Consider the following 22,113-nt stretch of genomic DNA (forward strand, 5'->3'; position numbering starts at 1 on the left):
CGCTTCCACTTAAGGATCATTTTTGGAGAAAGAGAGGAACGTTCACTTTGAGCGCAAAAATAACAGGTGCATGTTTGTATACTAGAAGAAGTATAACCAAAAGCTTTTCTTGATCGTATAAAGTTAAAGCTACGTAATACAGGCTCCGTGCAGATTTGACAATCATTGAAATGACATTTCTATTTTCATCATGCCAAAAAAAAAAAAAAAAACCGGACAGACAGTTTTCGACCTTTTACGATACATTATGGTGAAAACTTGCCTACATATTCTTCAGAAATGAATACACAGCTTGATCCTGTTCCCCTTCAGTTTTGCTTTGTTTTGTTTTTTTTTTTATGAAGAGGAACTGATGAGGACGTTGTGAATTGTCGCAGAGGTCGCCCCACCAGTCTCTTTCCGTCTTGCCTTGTCCGTTTTGAACAATTGCCTAAGTATCTACGCTGCAGCAGCAAATTCGAAATCATAAAGCGTGATTGGTCCTTGCAATATTATTTCGTGACCTAGAAGCGCCACAGCTTACAATATCAGTCGTTTATGTGTGCTGACCGTAGATGGAAAAAAAGTTACGAAATCGAACGAAACTGAAATTATACTTACAGACAGAATTTCTACGTAACTCATCGGCTGTGTGATAAAAGGCGTTCCTCCGAACGAACTGGCTGCAAAGATAAAGAAAAAAATCTTTAAGTTATGACATAAGTGTCGCCAATGGTCTGGCAAATGATCTTTAGATGGATGTAAAAAGGTTGACAGTGTCTGGTTTGTCGCTTGATGAAAAAGTACCAGTGTTCGTTCTTGTATCTTGTCATACGACTTGTTATTGCTCTTACCAAAAAAAAATTAGGCTTGTTTTGTAGTCGCTGATGTAAGTTTTTTGTTAGTTATACCGTGTTTAAAACTTAATCTTGATGAACACAAGTCTAAAAAGTTTTTAGTTTATGACGCCATGTCAAGTGGATCAAGACATTCCATGGCTCAGGAAAAATTGGTTGAACAAACTCAAATGTGGCAAGCACCCGGTTTCTGTAATCCTAGCTTCAAAATTAGGGGCAATTTGAAAAAAGGAAGAAAAGATTTGTATGTAAGGCTATGGTCACAACAGATCCGCTTTATCCAATGAATTTCATTGAGATTTATCCTCCGTGCTCTAAAAACAATGTGCTGTAGCTATATACAGACCTGTACAATGTACTATAGCTTCATATTGAAATTAAAGCTCAAATGTTATTTACAGTAATCATTCCGATCCCAAACTGCTGGGTAACGCGAAAACAAAGAGAAATAAAAAATGAAGCAAATTAACAACTATTATCCATCCTTCGGTATAACGAACATTTTGTTTGTTTTTTTCCGCAAATTCGCTAGATCAAGGTTTTCTACAAGTCGTAATCACTGATCTGAGGGTTAATGTCTGGGTGAGAAAAAGGTTAAATTTCGTTTAAAATGGTAATCAAGGTTGCTCAGTTGGAAATCGTTTCCGGTATTCTGCTGCTGTTTTTAAAGGGGTTTCTAATTTTCCACAATCGTTCAATGACTTCTCCCGTCTTCCTTTCCCATTAATGGAGAGAAATGCTTTCCCCCGGTCGGTAATGCTTGAAAAATTATCCACATTATTCATGTTAACCGCCCAGAACTGTGATATTTGTTGTTTAAATTATGCGACAGTAACAAGAACAGTCCTCACTGCCATAATCCTTGGATTCACTGGAACTCAACAGGGCACGGGAAGGTATCTTTGTTGCAAAGTAACTAGTCAAGTGTGATCAATTTATCTTCGCGTGCTCAGTTGGAATAACGGGGCTGAACAATATTGACGGACTGAGATGACGTCAATACCAACAGATATTGGAATCATATATAACCGAACTTCCGTTGATGCAACTAATCTTTACTAGGTGCATGACTGATTTGGGTATCGAGTACTGTTCGGAATTCCGATGCAAAGGTTGTTTTTAAAGTCAATGATGTTCCATTAGGAGCATCTATGTAAACATGATGCTGAAAGATTACACTAGGCTTAAAAGTCGTCCGTCAACACCTTTGATCGTGTTCCTGTCGATTCTCATACGACCTGAGTTTACAGCCTCGGGCAGAAGGGTCCTAGTAGATCGATAAGAGACATGATTCACTCCACAGAGACTAAGTTGTCAATTTACGAGAAATCTTTGCTCGCGAGGCTGCTGGGACGTAAATTATGCAACCGACCTCTTATTTAAACAATGTCTTTTCATTTTGAGTTTGAACTGACCATGCAAAGATCGGAGTTCTGTTCTGTTATACAAGTAATCCTCTTATTAATAGCCAGCTAGTGGCAAAATAACATGTAAGATTCGCACAGTTACGATCCTTTGATTGCTAAATTAAAAGCATCAATCTAGCCGAAATAATTACCATTAGTGCATAGTGCAGAACGAGTGTTATAGACGCAATGTTTACATCAACCCTCAGGGATTCGAACACAACTGAATATACTTCCAAGCCATGTATGCTCTCTGCTTCTCCCTCTCAACTTTCGGTTGTTCACAACACCTCTTACCTTGAAAGGCCACCACGCCAGTGCCTGCTTCTCAAAGAGTGGGAAACACAGGAGAATGTAATTTACACATGCACTCGGCCGATTGTGATAGCGAGATCATGGCTGTCAGTTCAGTGGTAAGTGAAATTCCATCATAAATTTCCCTTTGTTTGCATGATTTTGAGATTGCGCGCAAACAGGTCATGAAAGATTCAAGAACGACTCCGCAGGAGCCTTTAAATCCCGGATACGATTAAATAGTACCTGGCATCTTTGGCGTACCCTCTCGTTTGCTGGAGGAGTAATGATGAATAAGATCTGTAAAATATTTGTCTATTCCAGGGCTGAACGAGTCATCAGCTCCGTGATTGGTCACTGCTATTGTTTGAGGCATTTAAAGTGCGTCTTTTAACAGACACAAAACATTAACACTTCTTGACATACTTCTATCAATCAGATGGCGTTATTTTTGTTCAGAATGAACCAAGGAATGCTGTTTGATACGCTGAACAATTGAAAAAGTTATTTTCGATCTTAGGCGAAGTCGTTCAACAATAGACAAGAAATTATTTGCGGCTTTTGATCGTTTTGTTCTATTGTTTTGCATGAATTAATCCGTGTAACCATTTACAGCTTGTATTTATACGGCGAATTATCCTGCTTAAACCAATTTGCCAAAAGACTGCCTCACGTTATTTCTTTGGCGATCACACGAGCCCATTACTTTCCTGCGGTGGACGCTTCTTTTAAACTCGTTCTGTACGATACTAATTTTTGTTAATTCATTTATCACTTAAAGATGACTATCTACTGTTAACAATAATCTTTCATAAAATTTAAGACTTACAGGAGGAGTCAAGAAAAAAGGTGAAAAATAATCGCTTAATTGAGAAGACTACTCAGTAAGTTTTTATGTACTTTGTAATTTTTATGTGAGTATATATAAATATGTGTATCGCGAGACCTGAAATTATGGAAGAAAAGAGGTTATTCAACTATGTATGGCATTTAAATTAAGCACTCGTTAACCAGTCGAGACAAGGGAGTTTGCTTACGGTGGTTTAATCCCTAATTTCATTCAGTCTGGAAAAATGGGTTAGGAGCGGAGGGTATCGAGCTTGGTTCATGTTTTATATGTATGTTCCTGGTGGGTGGTGTTTCGGTTAATAATCAGGAGTCGTGTCTTTTTTCCTTTTTCACACTTTCCCTTGTATGTCGTTGGTAAGTCTCAGTAAGTCAGTAGCAATGGAAAGGCATCTTATCATGCGTCTATTTCAGAGAGATCAAAGATCTGATAAAGTTCAAAGGTGTCTGTAGAAAATTTGAAATAGCGTTCTTAAAAAAGGTACTCGAACTGAGATATCACTCGAGTGTGAACAGCCATTTCACAGCTTCTTTTCAAATGCGCATGTGCTCTTAATATACGGTTAAAATGCGTGCCTTATTCCACGCTTCGCAAGTGCCCTGTCATTGAGTGACCTCTGCACTCGCGAAGAGAAGAAGAGGGGCAGTACCACAATATAAGCAAAATGATTTCTTTCCTTTTTCCTTCTTTTTTGTCCCATTCCCCGGTGTTATAAGAGGGGAAACTGAAGTAATACTTTGAAATCATACCGTAGCAAGGCTGGTAAAGCAATTGCGATTTTCTTTTTATCCCTGCAGGGGGGCTCTTCATTCCAAGCCCACACATAATGAAGACACGTCCTCAAACGGGACACTGAATCGTAACCTCCATTACGTTTTCGTTTCTGACGCACTGCATAGCATGATGATCCGTACTTATCATAGATCAGTTAGAAGTGAAAACTGCTTTCGGTTGCAGAACCATCCGCGAGCAATCTTAGATATCTGCTGAGTTGCAAATCTTTCTTTTCTTTTCCCCTCAGTTTGCACCGGGAGGGAGTTAGAGCTTTCTAATGATCTCGAAAACTTAGCCTCAAAACAAGCGTTTCCTGATTTTATAATGCTATGGATGCACGAGATTAGCTGTTCGTCCTGTCGTACGAATAAAACCCTCAACTGACATTTGCAGCTAACGAAAACTTTCATCTGAGATGACATTTTCGTGGATCAGTTGTGACCTTAGGACGTTCCGCAAGGTTTAATCGTTCTCCCCTTAAACATCGTGCTCACTTGTTCCATAATGACTGACCTCTCATCCATAAGACACCTGAAAACTGTAATATCACGTTATTTCATGATAGGTTCCTATTCTTGGCCCATTCCAAATTCTTGGACGAAACATCTTTAATATTGTTTCCGGTTGAGCGGTTGCCGCATTATCATTGTAAACAACCGCGCCAATCGTAAATGTTGTTACTACGTGAAAATTATACTGTGAGCTTTCGATAGAAAACTTAATCACTGATTAATGATGGAACTAATGCAGTTTTCTTTCGATACGCGTCCGATTTAAGAGTGCATTCTGTTGATGTACCCCTGGGACAAAAATCTGATCCTGCCCAATAACTAGATCGTATCTTTTCCAAACTCCTGGTTAAATATCTGCAAAAATAGCTTACGAAATCTTCTTATTTCGACCAAGAGCATTATAATTTTTTTTTGTTTATGAAATCCTTTCAGCATTGGGACCTAAGAGTTCCGCTAGCTTGAAACTCTATGAGATCAGAAAGAAACACTGAATACTAAAACAGTCGGTTTTTGTCAAAGATTCATAAGAAACCGGCAGCTTGCAGTAAACAGTAACAAAGAAATATCAACTGATCATGCTGATAAAATATTGTTACTATTTTTCACCAATTTGGACAAAAATAAACTACTTGATTCAAATACCTCGCTTTTGGTTCTCATCAAAGTGAATCGGAAATGATTGGTACGACGACCTATTTGCTTAAGTTTCCTGTCGGTAGGGTGTCCACGGTAAAACCTTAGTCTTTTGAGGAAGTACCAAGAGTGTTAAATCACCGCAAACGAGCATAGAGTAGAGAGGAGTAAACTTGCAGGATACACTCTGTGTTTGTTAATCCTTGAGGTATTTGTGAAGAAAAAACACCGCATACCGATGCAAAAATAGTTTTGAACGACGTCAAATCCGTGGTGTCGCTCTTGCCGAACCATTTAACTCAATCTAAACTGACAATAATCCATCTGTACAAACAGTTTGTCACGAACAGAATCGAGGTGAATGTCAATTAGTGAACCAAAAGAGTTAAGACGTGAAAGTTCGAATTAAACCTGTGGTGCTTGAATACAAATTTAATCTATCAAATGGTAAACTTTACAGTATAAAGACTGTAGATGGAATTGTCACTTTGCTAAAATTAAAATTGATCACACTCTCGTAAATATTTGATCAAAAGATCTTTTAGTGAAAAACGTTTGAGATACTTGAATCCTTAGTATTGCAGCTTCAGTGAATTGACGAAAACAACAGTCCCGTGTCACGTTTTTAAATCAACAGGCTGTCTTTCAAAGTGAAATGGAAACTCGTAAGTTTGCCCAAGAAATAACGAAAAAAGAAGATCATATAACAAAAATTGGCATCAAGTTAGATATTTAACTACAAAACGCGCAGGTTTACATTATCCCTTTCGATATTATTCCATAAGGTTTCAATTTATTTTGATATGATATTGTTAAAGCTGGAGCACATCATTATTTACCATGAACAAAATAATCAAACGCCCCCCGAAGTAAAATGAATTATTGGAAGTACTGTGACAAGAAACATTACATGCAATAATTTTTTTTGGAGTTTACAGGCCCTTTTTTGTCGGCGGCACATTTGTGTTCACGAAAGGAGCTTACGAGGAAGAATCTCGTTTTTCTTAAAAGATTTAGGCTTATATTGGTATGGAACTTTGAACCAAAAGAATTTAAATTAAGATTGAATACCTCCCATTGAATAAAATCGTTTACGAAGAGTTTTAATACTAACCAGGAAATAGAAAACGATCTCAGTCATTCAGGGTCAATGATTTAAACCGTTCGGTACAAAAAAAGAACAACAATTTGTAACTTCAAAAGAAAGCTTAGATTGGAAACAATATTGCATCCTTCATCACCGTGACAATTTGAAAGACAAAACAAAGTGAGCAGTCCGTTTAGATATCTGGACGCGCATTTTTAATGCTACCCTACAAATTTTTCTCGGGCTAAACAGAAAGAACTTCGTGCAAAGGGAGTTACAAGTGATACTCACGTGGAAGCTTTTTCCATCACATGTGCTTCTAATTTTGAATAGGATTAGACTTAGTTTTGCGCGTGTGCAAATCTTTGGCAATGATAATTTTGAATGCAAACCATTTAGATTTGTTTCTATTTTTGTAACTATTTTTTTCCCAAAAAAAAAAAAGTAGAAGGGTAGCCAAGAGAAAGATATGATCGTAAAACTACGCGAATAGTAGCGCTGAATAAAGTACACATTCGTTATCTCGTGTAAAGGTAATTAAGGGCGATCTATAATCGCACTCAGGTGAAGGAGGCAGTTAATTTCCGAAGAACTACCAGGAGGATGATTTTTCCTAAAAGCTCGTGATCATCACAATAAGTTAGCGCTATTAACTTTCTGAGATACGTGTATCTCATTTGATTGAATTATCAGCCTCAAATGTTCCTTCATTGGTCTAATCTTTCTGTTGGTGATTATAGGGTAAACGGACTTACAGTTCTTTTGCGGAGACACTGGATCACAACGAAATCTCGAAAAAGGCTTTGATTTGGACAATGGAGACCTCAAATGCCATAGAGGGGGAACAAGTCTGGCTACGGTAGTCATTTTAGGAAATACTCTCCGCCTTAAATGATACCAGCGTTCGTGTTGACATGATATTTAGGCTTACCTTTCTTTGACTTCCAGAAGCTAAATCTTCTTTTCTTAGGCTTTGTCTCAAAGTTGTAAGATCTTCTTGAACTAAATCGGTGGACTTTGTGCGTGAAAAACAAGCACCAAATTGAACTCATGTTTTCGTTTTTCAACGAACCTTGTAATTATCTGTGACTGTCTGTTTCATCCAATTGAAGGTCTGTGTACGTGATGGCGAGGCAACCGACTGACACAAGTGTCCCTTGGCTCTATTTAGTTAGTGAGGCAGATATAGCCAGACGTGGTATTAGCCATCACGGGGAAAATTCTCGACATTCTAGGAAGTGATACTTTGTTTAGACTTGTAAAGCGTGATCCTAATAACGTATATGAACTATGTTTAGCCTTTAATCGCATTAGCACTTTAATACAGTTGCGATCAGGTCCAATGACGTACTCTCCCCGAAATAAGACTGATAATGTTCTCTCGATACCAGTTTGCAATTTTGATACTTAATGAAGAAATGTCCTTCAGCCGGAACAGTATTTATTTATAATCAAATGCATAGTTGACTATCTGTTTGATAGTGTATTGTAAGAAAAAAATTAAAAAGTTGAAGCGTGATTTGTAGGATCAGAGTTGTCGTATTCGACTGCTAAATTTTTTCACATTTTCTATAAATATTCACGCATACAAAAGGAGCCTTTGATCAGTGTTCTACATTACTTTAAGTGGTGTTTGAAGAGAAGGTCAGAAATGAATAGGAACTATTTCAAAAATTATCATTTAAAAATTATTCAAATGTTTTCATAACAGGGAGCGATTTATCGATATGACAAACGTGGAAATTGCGCAAAGAATTTTCTTTACGTTTTGAAATCGGAAGGACTTTAGACGTTCTTGTAGTGGTGCAAACAGAGAAATCGATATAACTAAACAAGAAACTGTGCGCGAAATAAAGAACAGTCAATGGAATTCATAATGCAAACTAACCTAATTTACTGTTTATTTTTATATTAGAATAAATAAGTGGTCAAATCGCTACCGGGAAGTTTCACAAAGGATTCTCTGCCAGTTGGAGTGATGAGGAGTTGTCTTTAGCTGGGAAAATAATTTTATCATTGACGTGCATGTTACGAGAAAATTTTGAGCATTTATGAGCGCACGTCAGAGAGAGGAGAACAGGAAAAAAAAAACATCACAATTTACCGTTTGATCTGCGCCGAATTTAGCTGGACTTTCCTGATGAACAGATTTGAGGTTATGCTTGATAGACTTCTAATTGTAAATTACATGATGAAGGCCTGGCGTATGATCAAGGAGCGATTCCCGGTGAGACAAGGTGTGCTGTATCCATCGGATTGAAACTGTTATCCAATGAGGAAAACCCTTTAATATGTCTTATTTCTGAGCTTTCGTCCAACCCATGAGATTAGCACCGTGAGAATATGAATCCTTGACGGAGCGTAAAAATCGCCTTTATTTCCAAAGGTCCAAGTCTGTGAATGCGGATGAAGATATCATTCAGTTTCACGCTACGGTTTCAATGTCTTGAACATGATTTAATAAAAATTCAAATTACTAGTAAAATCTTTGCAAAAGTCTCAATCATCTTCGAAAGTATGGAAGAACGCTCGTGCTATTTCATACTGAAAAAACGTTTGCTTCGCATTGAACTTCAGACGTGAGTCAAAACTTTTACAAACATCATAACTACAAGGAAATGTCCGTCTGTGACCTGTGTACGTCTGCGGGAGGGTATTTGTCAATATCTACCCTGTTGCAATGCTCCTTTTGCAAGAGGTCATCGGTATTGTTTATACGTGGCTGCTTAATAGGCCAGAGAGTCTGTGTAAAAAAACCGCTACTTTTACGATGCACATCACCATTTTTACCTTGTTAGCGTCATGGCATGCACACCTCTGAGCTGTAAGGTCACAATCTTTGTAAGAAAAGCGTGTAAAACATTCAAACAAGAAAAGTACTTTGAACTATTTTCCCCTCTTTATTTTATCCCTAGAATTTTATGGATTAATCTTTTTTTGTTTTTGTCTGACTAAGGCCACATTCAATTAACTTTCCCGGTTGGTTTTGTTATTTCTGGTGAGAAAATTGATTTGGTTTGTTTGTTTTGTCTGAAACTCGCTAATTCTTATAAAGGCGTTGTGCGGCGGCAAGTGATCCTTATGATCTCTTGGCTGCGGTTATTAATAAAAGCAACTTTAAGCTTGTCTAGCAACCACTTTGGCTACGTGCCTTGGTTTGCCCTTCCCGAAAACAATTCTCAGATTGTTCCGTCCGGCGTATCATGTACAGGGCATAAGGCTGAGAAATTGTTCCTCTAACATAAGCTTGTTATTAGTTTAGCAAAATTAGACGAAATAAAGTGATACATTAAAATAATCAGTCGTATGACAAACAACATTTGTAGGTTTGCAAAACATGTTTCCAAATCATTCATGTCATCTCCAGTTGGAAATGCTCGTTTTACAATTTGAATTTAACTGCACAAATACTTGAAATATCATTGAGCTACCATGAATGTACCAAGATAATTTTTTTGGCATCGCGCAGCTGTGAATTAGATTTCTGGTTGCCGATGTTTGAATGCTTTGTTTACTTCGTGCTTGTAGTTTTCCATCGTATAGTTCAGTGAGGAAATTCAGTAAGTAAAGTATCAAATTAATGAACTCGAGGGTGGTACGAAATAGTATTAAAATATTATTAAACTAATGGCCCTCTTACAAATTAATGAAGATACTTAAATTAAAACATACATTACTAAATAATAAGAATCTCCTACAAACTATGACATCATTGATATGAGTTTGACTGACATAGTCAAGAGAGGTTAAATTTGACCAAAATTCTCGACCTCTTTATTAAACTAGCTCTATAAGAAGTGATTTTCCAATAACTACGTCTTCTTACAAGCAATAGACTATCCCGACAACACCAGAAAAATTAAGCAACTTATCAACTTCACGTAACTGCACAAACCAGTACAAGAAAAAGTATTTCGGCTATAGGGGAAAATCCCTGAGTAATACGGGGTTAAATTTCAGAGCTTTGGGGGAAAATTACTCAGTGATAGGGTTACCATTAATGACTATAAGATTCACGCGGCCCACTTCAGTATGAGAACAAAAAAAAAAAGAACAGTTATCGAGTTTTTGAAATTATATCTCATAATATAAGTCACCGCAACTTGCATCTCACAAGCCCGTGAACTGATACAACCCGATTTAAGTGGTAGGATATCAGCCGGTTGATCACCAAAACAATTTTCCTACTTTAAATCATTAAGATCCAATGCGAAAATGTCAAATAATAAAAACAGACTGACAAAAATGATTTCCAGAAAACAAAATTATCGCGGTCACCCGCAGCGTGGTACAACTGGGTTTATAAACTATTTCCAAAGCATTATTTTTATCATCAGGGGTCCTGATTATTTTTGGTTCGCTCGAATGCAAATCATAAATACACGGATTAGCCTGTTTTAAGCAACATGCGAATCGCTTGTGATCGTAAGAAGAACTTGCAGTAACCTTTTTAAAGAGCGCTGCATCGCGATATTTTTATTTTATCTCAAAGAATTTGTTTAAATAACAATTCTGTAACCAACTCACTAGGAAGATTCTGGTAATAAAATGAAATGCAATTTGAACACATATGAATTATTAATTGCTTCAGAACTCATGGCAGAACCGATTAATTAAAAATCAAAGAGAGAGGCTAATATCGGAAAGTTTCCTCTTCAGGTTAACATGTTTAATTCCGGTCTTTACCTGGAAATCAATTACGGGAAACATTATACATCGAATAGAACTGAAAAAGATGAAATTGAAACCAAAATCTTTCTTTCGTTTATTCGAGCGAGAATCTTTTGTCTTTTGATCAATGTTTATGAATAGTAAATTATATTTGGTTTCTCAACCAATCACCTTTCTATGAGTTCGGCTTAATTGTCAGCGGCCAGTGTGGTTGTTTCTTAACTCAGCTTTTGTCAGTTGTCCAAAATTTGCATATGAGACAGTACTTTCTGTATTCCTCAGCGCCAAATAGAAGAGTTGTACGGCCATCTGACATAGAATCAAAATTTGTTTAACAGTCGACTGTCCGCTGCTCCGGTGAACACTTTCTCCTTCAGTGATGTAGATTTTTAATACTTTCGTATTCCTGAAACTCCAACAGCACGCGGATCAACAGCTATGATCAAACTTGATCTTTCGCCTGGGTTCGGCTACCTACCTGTATTCTGGGCGCTTTTCACATCATTTACCTTCCTGCTATGTTACACTATCGCCGTCTCGCTGAATCACATCTATCCATTCGTTCCCGCCATCAGCGATACAGGTGCACGGATTCCAGAAGCAAATCTGTTCTCGGAGTTCTTCAATTTCTCCGCGCTTCTTCTGGCTGTGAGCGTGTTTGTTCGTTACCTTCAATTCCAAATGCTGACCAAGGGCTTTGAATCGTCGGATCTTCGTCTCAGCCGGTTGAACAAGTTTGGTTTGGGCTTCGGACTTGTCAGCGCGTTTGGAGGAACGATTATCGCTAATTTTCCATCGAACGAGGTGAGTCCATTTTTCGGTGTACTTAGGCACGTGAAACTAATAATTATTTTGAATTTAGGTTTAAAAATGTCTTCTACATTCATGCGACTGTGATGCGACACTTAATGTTGTGATCGTCAATAAAGTCATTCTGTATATACGGTTGAGGATTTGAAAATACTGGACGAGACCACACGGGGAAAAATATCGCTGCCCATATCTCTGTATTATTAAATTGCACGTTTTGTGCGTACTGATTAAGAAAGTACACAAGATCATGATACTTTCTACGACAGTTCTGAAATAGCAATGTCAGTAGATTCGGTGTCAAATTGTCTTAATTTATGCAGGTCAGGTTTCGTTTGTTCACCTGTCTCATTGACAAATAGCCTGCCCACTGATTCAAAATTGTGAAAAATAAAATGAGGTTTGTATCACCATTTTCTCTCGTCATCGCAGCCAGCGCGGTTTATTTACACTAAGACAACCTAGATTCATCGTTGTGTAATTTATTTTCTGTATGTTACAGAAGCGTTTTTTGGCCAATTGGGAATACTAACTCCTGTTTTCTCTTGGGAACAATTGGCTTGCGAATTGGTCTCCCAAGCAATTCACTGAAGTTCCATCTATTGATTCATTTTATCACAAATCTTAACGTTCATATAAAAGTACAGTAGAAACTACTTTTTCAAAAAGAATATAGCTGAAATCACCTGGCAACTAGAGGATTTCCTACCACAATATTCAAATTTTTTGCCTACAAATTGTGGGCGTTTATTCTTTCGAAGCCTTCCAGTTTTTTCATCATGATTCCATTTAACACCCAAAGTTTTGATTTTTAATGATCACTAATGGTTACCTAGAAAATGTCATTATTTCAAGTTTCTATTATCAAACGATAGCCATTCGTTATCTCTTGAATCGAAACTTCCTAATAAAAACAAACGAGGCTAGGGAATTTGAATTAAAATTTCACTTGTTAATATCTCTCGGCTTTAAAGACGGCAACCTGTGAGAATTTGTATTAATGGAAAGTACTTTCTTCCGTCTACTGAAATATTCAAATTATCGGTTTACTTCGGCGCAGTTCAAGTTCGAAATAAAATTGGAAAAAAATCGTATCAAAAATGTTATTCTTTAATCATCCTTGGCTTTCGTTGGCGTGGACGGATACTTAATATGTATAATTCCCGTTTGTTTAAAAATGCATGAATGAAAATGTACAACATATTACAACGATATCCTCTCTTATAAATTTGTTCCATAGTATTTGATCGGTTTGCCGATATATTTTTTCGAGAAAAAAAGCAAGAACGATTTAGAATGCATACAACTTAAACCATGGTTACACAAAATGGGTTTCTTTTCGGATTTTGCTGATTCAAATATTTTTTCTGTACTCGTCATCATATGAAGCAAGATTTGTTTTGCAGTTTCCATTACCTATAGGATGAAATTACAAGAAGAATCTTATAAAGGACATCTCTCTTTAAAGAACCAATAATCAGGTTAAAAAATATATTTTATTGAATTTTTCGAAATTTTGTGATAGTCCGAAAAAGTGGCTGGACAAAACACGCTGATGGTTCTTCTTCAGGCGTTAAAAGCTTTTCGATTGTCTGAATTAACTAGGAATTCTAGTCGAGATGACAAAATTGTTGATGACGACTTAACAAAACACGTGGACATCAGCCAGCAAACAATATTGAACAAACAGCTCTCGTAACCCTTAATTCCCGCTAGTGATTAAAAAGTATTTTCTCCTCATAATATCCTTAAACACTCCAGCAAACAGGTAATGAGAACGCTCAAACTTATCAGGTTGAAGTTTTTACCTTGATCGAACACCAAATTCTCATGACTAGTTTACAAGGGAATTTGTAGCAGCTTTAGAATTAACGATGAGATCTTGTGAGTTTAAGTGAGTGACTATAAGCCAAAGCGCGAGTCTGTCGCGACTGAAAGGATTTTTTCGAGCTACTAACTAACGGAAAAGCGCCGTCACCCAATCTAGATAAATCTCATATCCGGTGGATAGTGCAGCACGTTTTGTTAACAGTTATCCGCTGGATAGCGATTTATCCGCCCTTTGAGGAACTGGGTCTCGGTCGACATTTTGCTTGCATAGAACTGAAATGGATAGCCGTTTATTATTATGTGATGTTTGACTTCGATTAAAACCTCTGCTCTTTAATTGACAGGAGGACTCGATGATTTACGTTCACGACACCGGTGCAGTTCTGTTGTTTGCTGGCGGAGCAGTCTACTGTTGGATTCAGACATGTCTTACTTATAAGCTTTCCCAGATAGGAATTAACACCCAATTCCTCTTCACGATCCGCTTCATCCTTTCCTGCATCATTACAGTGTTTGGTTCTCTCTTCTTCTTAGCGGAGATATTTGCCTACGAGGAGTTTCGTCAACAGTCCGAACACGTTGTGGCGAACTGGCAACCCTCGGATCCAGGCTACAGCGTGCACGTGCTCAGTAATATAAGCGAGTGGATTGCAGCACTCTGTTTTGGTCTTTTTGGAATGACATTTTTCGAGGAATTCCAAAAGATAAGCTTCCACGTTGAGTGCACGCCAAAGTGCGAAGAGCCCCGACAAGGCAGTCCTTTACTGGATTATACCAATATCAGCGAGGAGGAATGATGATTTGATGACTGACCAGTAATAATAAAACTAAGGGAGATCAATTATCGAAATTTTTTGATGTGAATGCGTTTTTTCAGAATTTATGATAAAAATTTAATTTATTTTAAAATTATTTATTTATTTCAACAATTAATGGACCAAAAATTGTAAAATAATGATATACATCTACATACTATGATGTGAAGAATTCTTCTTAAGATGTTGGTGTATGACTTTGAATCTCGACATGATATGGTTGTTTAAAGGGTGAAATGGTAGTCGGGTTAAAGAACAAGAGGGGGCAAATTATAAAATTTTGCAACCCGGAATATATGAGTTGTCCCAGATTCTTTTCAGAAACTTCTGTTACGCAATGCTAAGATAAAATAACAGGATTTAAAAAAACACTTCATTGCTTCCACTTTAAGTTGAATAATTGCGATAGGTGAATCAGTCATTTCAATTCGTACTCTTACAGACCGTAATGTAATTAAGTGACCCTCTATTTTCTATTTGTAGTAATTCTTATTTCTCTGTTTCTCTGTAAAGAAAGGGGATGAATTTCTAGAGAAACTGTGGTGCTGCGTCGGTGGGAGAGTAAAGCAGGTACTTTGTGTTAACAACTGAGTTGAAAAGGTAAATTGGCCACCGTAAAGAGTAAAAAAGTTGACGTTTCGAGCGTTAGCCCTTCGTCAATCGCTCAGTTGTTAACACTAAATTACCTGCTATTCTCTATAAAGGTCTGACAGTCAAGTATAAAAAACCGGTTTATTTTTGCTAAAATGTATGCTCATTGATTTTCAACTAGCTATACAATTTTTTTTTCACTTTTCATTGTAACTTATTCAGAAAATACTTAGCCTGTATCAAACATTTTGCACTGTCAAATGTTTTCCTTGCACAGTTACTGATGTAAGTCGTTTCGGACACTGTATTGAAGTTTCCTCTAGGCTGTATGTGCCTGCAAAAATGCATTAAAAAAGCTCCAACTAGGAAACTTGAACAAAGTCGTTTTGTTGCAGTTTTTGTTTCTGAAAAGACATTATTCATTGGCGGTGTTTGCAACGCTTATGTAATAAATGTGTCCAAACTAAGGGCACTCGCTTTCACCTTGCCCTTAGCTAGAGGGCCGCAGTCATGGGAGGAGGGAGCGTGGTTGGAGGGTTTTGGTTGTGTCGCGACAAAACTTACCTGATTTCCCCCCCTCCCCCCCCGTAAGGCTCTTTAATATTCTTATGATTCTCCCCATTGGCTATTACTTGACGGTCAATTTTCTGTAGTTCTTCCTTAATACTCTGTTGGCGACGACTGATCCCCGCTCCTGAAAACCATGTACTATCCCCCAAAAATTCCCTCAACCTCCCCACCCCCCTCCCCCCGCGATAAATTATGACTGGTCCCTTCATATTTTAAAAGTAACTACCCTCGCCCCCCTACAGTGCAGCTGTGCTTGTTAATTGGAAGTGAGAACTTCACATTTAGTAAAGAGCACTTTTTATCACAACCAAACTGTTGTTGACGCAACAAAAAGCACCGTCTGGAAAAAAATAAAAAAAAGTTTATCAAGTGATGTTAAGGTAAACTCTTTGCTACTCTTCCGTTGCAAGGTGAACGTCTTTTACAAGCAGTTGCAACTTTTTTCGCATTCAAAGTGTCCCTTGAGTAGAGGCTTGAGTTGGTGTTTGTTAATTTTTTTAATATCTAGATGACAACAGGAAAAATATTCTTTTCATTTCTCTGGCTTGGGATCCGCTAAATTTGGAAAAGCCATGTATAACATTCATAAATCTGTGCGGTGTTGTGTGCTGCGTTCCCATAAAGAGAGGACACTGTGTACATTTCGAGAGCTGGCACAAGATTCCCTCTGCCTCTTGCCCTGTCGACAAAAATTTTGGTGATGTCAGGCTGTTTCAGTCTTCATGCAGTCATTTCCTGAAAATTGCCCCATGCCCATAGCAAGAGGTCTGACAATTGCTCTTTTCCTGTAAATATTGCATTTTCCATCAGTTCTTTAGATATTTTAATTGCCTCAGTCGCTGTATTTCCTAAATTCTGTCATCACTGTGATTGAGGTACACTTGTTTGTGGCCAGTTTTGTCTTAAGAGGTTAAGGTGTCCCCTAAATGAAGATTGCGAATTAAAGGCTTCGGAACTCATGAATGTTTCCCTTCTACCCGAATGGAGTTGTCCCTTTAGAAATAAAAAGGTTATTCCAACATCTTTAAGGGGGCCCAATTTTTTTTTGAAAAATATTTACTTGAATCTATCTAGATTTTGAATTTGTTGTTTGTTTTTACAAAAATTCTTTTGCAGAGTCAAAAAACGGCGTTGTTTTGAAGATTGTTTTTCCGTTGCCATGGTAACCAATTCAAAGCAACCAAATTTTCTAGGCTTAAACGTAAAAGGGAACACTCTGTTCCACGTTCCCGTAGTTCATTCCAAATGTACAAGTTATTTTTTAGGCCTGGATACACAGCTACGAGGAGTTACAACTCTAGCGAAGTCGCCAGTAGTTGTAAGTTTTGATGGTTCATGGTCAAAATGAGGTTATACTGCTAATCACTGCGTTGGATTTGTTATTTCTGCTGCAACTGGCAAAGTGTTGGACCTTGAAATTATTTCAAAAACCTGTGGTATGTGCTTACAAAAGAAGTCAAGTCTGATTGAAGACCAGTTTGAACAGTGGTACCAAACTTATCATTGTGAAGGCTCTTATAAAGGCCCCAGCCCAAGTATGGAGATGGAATGTGCCAAAAGGATGTGGGGAAGAAGTGAGCAGGACTTTATCAGGTACACGTGGATGATTTCTGATGGGGACTCGAAAGCGTATAACGCTATATGGAGCATTTATGGTGCCTGTGACACTTGTCACCATTATGAAAATCTTCAAAACAGTGACCAAGAGTATGTTACCTGGAAAGCATCAGAAGGTTTTGAGAAGTGGGAAGAGGATCACTTAGCTGGAACTGCAGGCTGTGACAGGGTCATGAAATTAGACTGCATTGGACACGTCCAAAAGCGGCTCTGGAAAGCACTTTATGAATTTCAAAAATCCTCAGTGAAACTGAAGGATGTAAAACCAATTTATGGAAGAAATGGAAGACTGAAAAGGCTGCAATCGAGAAACTGAAAAAGAATTATGGCAAGGCAATTCGTAACAATGTAAACAGAGAAATTACAACCACTGAAGAGAGGGACCAAGCTGTGCAGTCGATGAAAACTGAGATTCTGGATGGATTGTTCCACTGCCTGAAGCTGCCCAATGAGAAAGGCACCAGTCTTGTCAAGATTTATGACAGGCTCACAGATTCTGCCCTTCTTGCTAGATGCTAGCCTGGTTATACTCTGAGTGCTATCGAGTCCATCAACTCCCTGGTGTGGAACAAATGTCCTAAACACAAGTGGTACTGCAAAAGGAGAGTGCAGTTGGCTGCTTCTTCAGCTGCCTTACATTTCAGTGGCGGTGCTTCCACAAAGCACGCTGTCATGGAGAAGGTTGGGCTCACTGTGAGTGATAATGCCAAGATGGAAGCCAGGAGAAGGGATTCAGAGAGAGTTAAACAGGCAGAGAAGAGAGTGCAACACCAGCACAAGAAATACAGAGTTGCTAGGTGACAAGCTAAACAGCGCGATGAAGATCTGAGGATCCGTGGCGAGGGTGTAACATATGCGGCTGGGGCTTTTGGTGAAACAGAACCTTGCATGAACCCAAAAAGAAAAAAAAAGGCTAAGTAGAGCAGGAAATAACTTTGGGCATATTTGTTTCAAAGTTATTCTGCCAACAAACTGTGTTTTTCTGTTAAAAGCCAACTTGAACCCAGATTTCCATAAATTTTTTCCTTTAAATTGCTTTTCCTGCAAATATGGATTTTTTGCGAAAATCTGGGTGCTCCCTCAAATTTCTCAGGATGTATTTGCGCAAACATCACCAATTTTGCCACAAATATTTGACATGACATACTGCAAGCCTACTGAGCAAAATTCAGTTTGATTGAAAAGTATTGGAGTTTTGAGGAGTTGATCTTTACTTGGAATGAATTGGTTGTCATGGCAACATTAATGATCGAAACCCGATTTCACTCGATAGGTTTTTAGTGCTTTTTAAGTAGATCCATGGTGCTTAAAACCAGCTCAATTGGATGTATTTTGTGCTTTGAATTGGAGGGGGCAGAAGACGGGTTTAAAAATGAAAGAGTCTTTGTATTTGTTAATTATTAACTAAGAATAAACAGATCTGGTCAACTTTACTTGTTGCTTGGTACGAAGGGTCATATACTTGCCTCTTGCCAATTTTCAGCAGTTTACCATGAATGGTTACGATCCTGTGACTGTTTTAGTTATGACCTACCCTATTGGTGGATTTCAACCAGAGGGCCCCCTTTATAGATCAAAGATCTTTTAGGCTCTGAAGAGAAATGCTCCCTGTATAGAGGTGTCCAAAAGGAAAGGATCCACTGTAGATGTAAACCGTGTAAACATCCACCAAAGTCCCAAGATCTGATTCTGAAATCTCCCCTCTGACTGCTACACATTTTATTAATTATCTATACAAATTTGGTGTTGGATCTAGGTAACATCTGACACGTACACTTACAAATACTCTTAAAAAGACGATACATTGTGTTTTTCTTCGTTTTAATATCACTGTAAACAACTGGTTTCTTCTCTCTCGCAAAAAGCTTCTCGCTCTCAAAATTCTCGCTCGTGGTCAAGTCCAAACTTAGAAGTAACTTATGCACGGTCCTCCCCACAAAGGAGCTGAAACTCTCGCACACAACTTCTACGTGATAAGTCTGAGTTTTCTCATTACCTGTTTGCTGAATAATGTATGTACATTATAGGGAGACGTTACATGTTAAACACATCTCGGAGTTATAGGGCTAATTAAGTCCTGTCATCTATAGCCTTAGTTTCTGACATTTTCCTTACCCTTCTCCAATGAGCCTTCACCTTTCTATCCTTAATTGTGGACAGAAAGTCTCAATGAAAACATAGTTCAAAATGATAAAGCTAGGCAAGTGGTAACGTGTTATTGTTGTACATTTACATATAAATAATAAATAATAATAACTTATTGTCTCTTTATCAAACCCCGCTCCGAAGCTCACCCATCCCCTCTCCTAACCCTTACGCCCGCAGTTCAGACAAATTCTTCTCTTCTTTGTAGTCTTGACTTCAACCGCTTACTTCTGTCTGTCCTTTTTAAGATATGTATAAACGATCCACAGGCAATCAATGTACCATCGTGGACGATAAAATTCTATATCAATAACGTGAGTTTATTTGAGCCATGTCGTCAATTTTGTTGTTTGTTGCTTTGGTTTTTTTTTTCTTCTTTTAGGAAAAACTTTTCGATTACATTTTTTCAGATTATACAAATACCACAGATGCAAGACTACACCGAAAAAGAACCGAGATGGCTTAAGATGGATAAGATTTACAAATGATTTTTTTCCCCAGTTGCTTCACATGTAGATCTTGAACTTATATTTCCATAGATTGAAGCAAAAACGCAAATAAGTTTCAAGTGAAATCAAAAAGCTTTCATTTCACGAGTAGTGGTCAGCACAAAAGAACTCCAAACAAACTTAGGAAACTTTACATGTCAAAGAAAACAAAAAAAAAATGCTTATTTCTACTCTTTCGGTCTTTCTGACAGATTATTGAATTCTTCACAACGGTTGATCACATTCCCTTGGGGGCTAAATCAACCGTCATTTTAACCCTGGCTTTGTGGATAGAGTAGAGTAAGTTTTGTTCAATTTACGCCTCTTCTGTCGAGCAATATTCCCTAGGGGTTCTTTCAGAAAACGAACGCCTTCTTACGGCTTTTTCAAGTTTAAGCCTTTTCTAAGTGGACGTTGTTTAGAGTTCGCAACGAACTTCGTCCATAAATCTATGATGGCCATTATTTCTCAATGTCTTCCGTATCTTCCTCTCTTGTGGTCGCTTCTTTTAATTGTTACCGTTACAATGTCGCGTTTAATGGCTGACGCCAGCCACACTCGAGAAGCTCTGCTTAAAGCTAGTTATTCCATGGTGCAGTCAATTTTCAGTGAATTTTTGGATCTCTTGGCTCTGGTTGGAATTGTTTCGATAGTCGTTCGCTATTTACAGCTGGATCTGGCCATTCAAGATCTTACAGGAGAGTTTCGATCCCGATTCAGCCGTTTGAGGTCGGCTTCCGTTTCTTTGGGACTCGCAAGCATGCTTGGAATTACGCTAGTGAGCAATTTTCGGCAACCGAACCATCAGGTAAGTTTGCTGATTGCATGCACAACTTACTGATCAAGGTAAACCATGTTTTAATTCAGACTAGGGTCCATAGCGTATTTTTACGCTCTGCACCAACATCACGTCTAGATCACCTACTGAACGCCTCGGAAAGGCCTAATCAAGTAGTGCATGATTATATAAACAGTGAATAGCGAAATTTGAATTTAAACTCCGACTACTGAAGACGGCTCTCTTAATTTTTCTTGTGCCAACTTCTTCATAACCATGAAACAATTCGTAAGTTTCTCTACCTTGAAAATGGTTGTTGCAAATATATAGTAATTCTTTGTCAACTGTTTGCAACGGATTAAACTTGATTTAGCAATCTCCTGATCCTCTTTCCCACAACTCTTATAAACCACAGTGAGTGTCAAAAGGGTCGAAGCTGTCAACGCCTTATATCGGCAAATAGGAACAGATTACATCGCTTGATCGAGGGATGCTATTCCTTTCTCCCATCAATATGTGACTTTGAAAGAGGTTTAGTGGGAAGCTTTTTGCGTACACCTAAACGCCCCGGTCCACTATAAGATATGTACTGTACAACATTTTCCACCGTTGTTTCACAGATAAAAAATTCCATCAATTTTTTTTATTTCTCACAGAAACATACCGAAGTCCCTGGTATTGTACACTACATTGGTCGAACTGTGGTTGGAGTTTGTGGAATAACATATTGTTCACTCCAAACCGTTATCACCTATTACCTCATTAAACCGCAAACAAATACCGTCAAGCTTTTCGCGCTGCGCCTTGCAACATCGATTCTTCTATGCGTCAGCGGTCTCGTGCACGTGTCTATGGACGTGTGGCTTGCGGCACAACTTTTGAAAGGAACAGCCAATGCTGAAAAACAGATGCATTCTAACTTGAAGGACGAAGAAGACATCATGTTCTCTATTTATAATATCAGTGACTGGTTGACTTATGTACTTTTTGCTTTGTTTTCATCAACGTATTATGTGGAATTTCGCCATTTGGATCGTTTGGAAATGAGCTGTTTTCAAAAACATTCTCCAGAAAAGAAGCCGACTGAATGGATTCAGAACAATTATACGAAACTGAAACACGAAGTGAGTGAAAACTCTGATCTAGAATAAAACTGATACAAATGGTTTTGAATTCCTATCCGACTGCTAGGGAAATAATCTCCTTTTAATCTCATGTAATACTGACAAAATCAACTAAAAGGATCGATTTGTAATAAAGTAACTATATTCGATCCTAATCAGTAACCGGTCTCTCTCTTGGTACAGCTTTCCAGACAGTCGGTCACTCCCGACAACAACAGCAACTACTACACGACTGAGTCCTTATTTACATTAACAAAGTATTCTAGAACATTCCGGAACACAACT

At 38.0% G+C, this 22,113-nt stretch overlaps 2 protein-coding genes and 1 pseudogene across 7 annotated transcripts in view; 2 read left to right on the plus strand and 1 right to left on the minus strand.

Moving 5' to 3' along the window:
* LOC131774729 (stAR-related lipid transfer protein 13) overlaps positions 1-7,540 on the minus strand; it is a 34,596-nt gene extending 27,056 nt beyond the window's left edge. For 2 of the 6 annotated variants that reach the window (XM_059090799.2, XM_059090793.2), the window contains exons 1-2: positions 2,783-2,927; positions 601-662 (exon numbers count right to left, since the gene is read on the minus strand). In XM_059090799.2, the coding sequence (XP_058946782.2) occupies positions 601-662; positions 2,783-2,912 (192 nt within the window). In that variant the 5' untranslated portion in view covers positions 2,913-2,927. Of the gene's footprint in view, positions 1-600; positions 663-2,539; positions 2,723-2,782; positions 2,928-7,320 lie in introns of those variants that run through there. The other 4 variants (XM_059090791.2, XM_059090794.2, XM_059090797.2 and 1 more) reach the window with 4 other exon arrangements.
* A 3,769-nt stretch (positions 7,541-11,309) lies between these two features.
* Positions 11,310-15,486, plus strand: LOC131774731 (DNA damage-regulated autophagy modulator protein 1). Its single transcript, XM_059090806.2, has 2 exons — positions 11,310-11,864; positions 14,045-15,486. The coding sequence occupies exons 1-2, from the start codon at positions 11,499-11,501 to the stop codon at positions 14,495-14,497; spliced, it is 819 nt and encodes a 272-aa protein (XP_058946789.1). The 5' UTR covers positions 11,310-11,498; the 3' UTR covers positions 14,498-15,486.
* Positions 15,487-16,835: 1,349 nt separating this feature from the next.
* On the plus strand, positions 16,836-17,812 carry LOC136278262 (uncharacterized; annotated as a pseudogene).
* The last annotated feature ends 4,301 nt before the right edge of the window (positions 17,813-22,113 follow it).

The sequence above is a fragment of the Pocillopora verrucosa genome, chromosome 14 (genome assembly GCF_036669915.1).
Source record: "Pocillopora verrucosa isolate sample1 chromosome 14, ASM3666991v2, whole genome shotgun sequence".
In the NCBI taxonomy this organism is placed as follows: domain Eukaryota; kingdom Metazoa; phylum Cnidaria; class Anthozoa; order Scleractinia; family Pocilloporidae; genus Pocillopora; species Pocillopora verrucosa.

What these genes read in the sequence shown, in the direction of transcription:
- LOC131774731 (XM_059090806.2), top strand. Translation starts at nt 11,499, where the DNA reads ATGATCAAACTTGATCTTTCGCCTGGGTTCGGCTACCTACCTGTATTC. An exon ending in CTAATTTTCCATCGAACGAG is followed by an intron (nt 11,865 to 14,044) that starts GTGAGTCCATTT and finishes TTTAATTGACAG; the next exon opens with GAGGACTCGATGATTTACGT.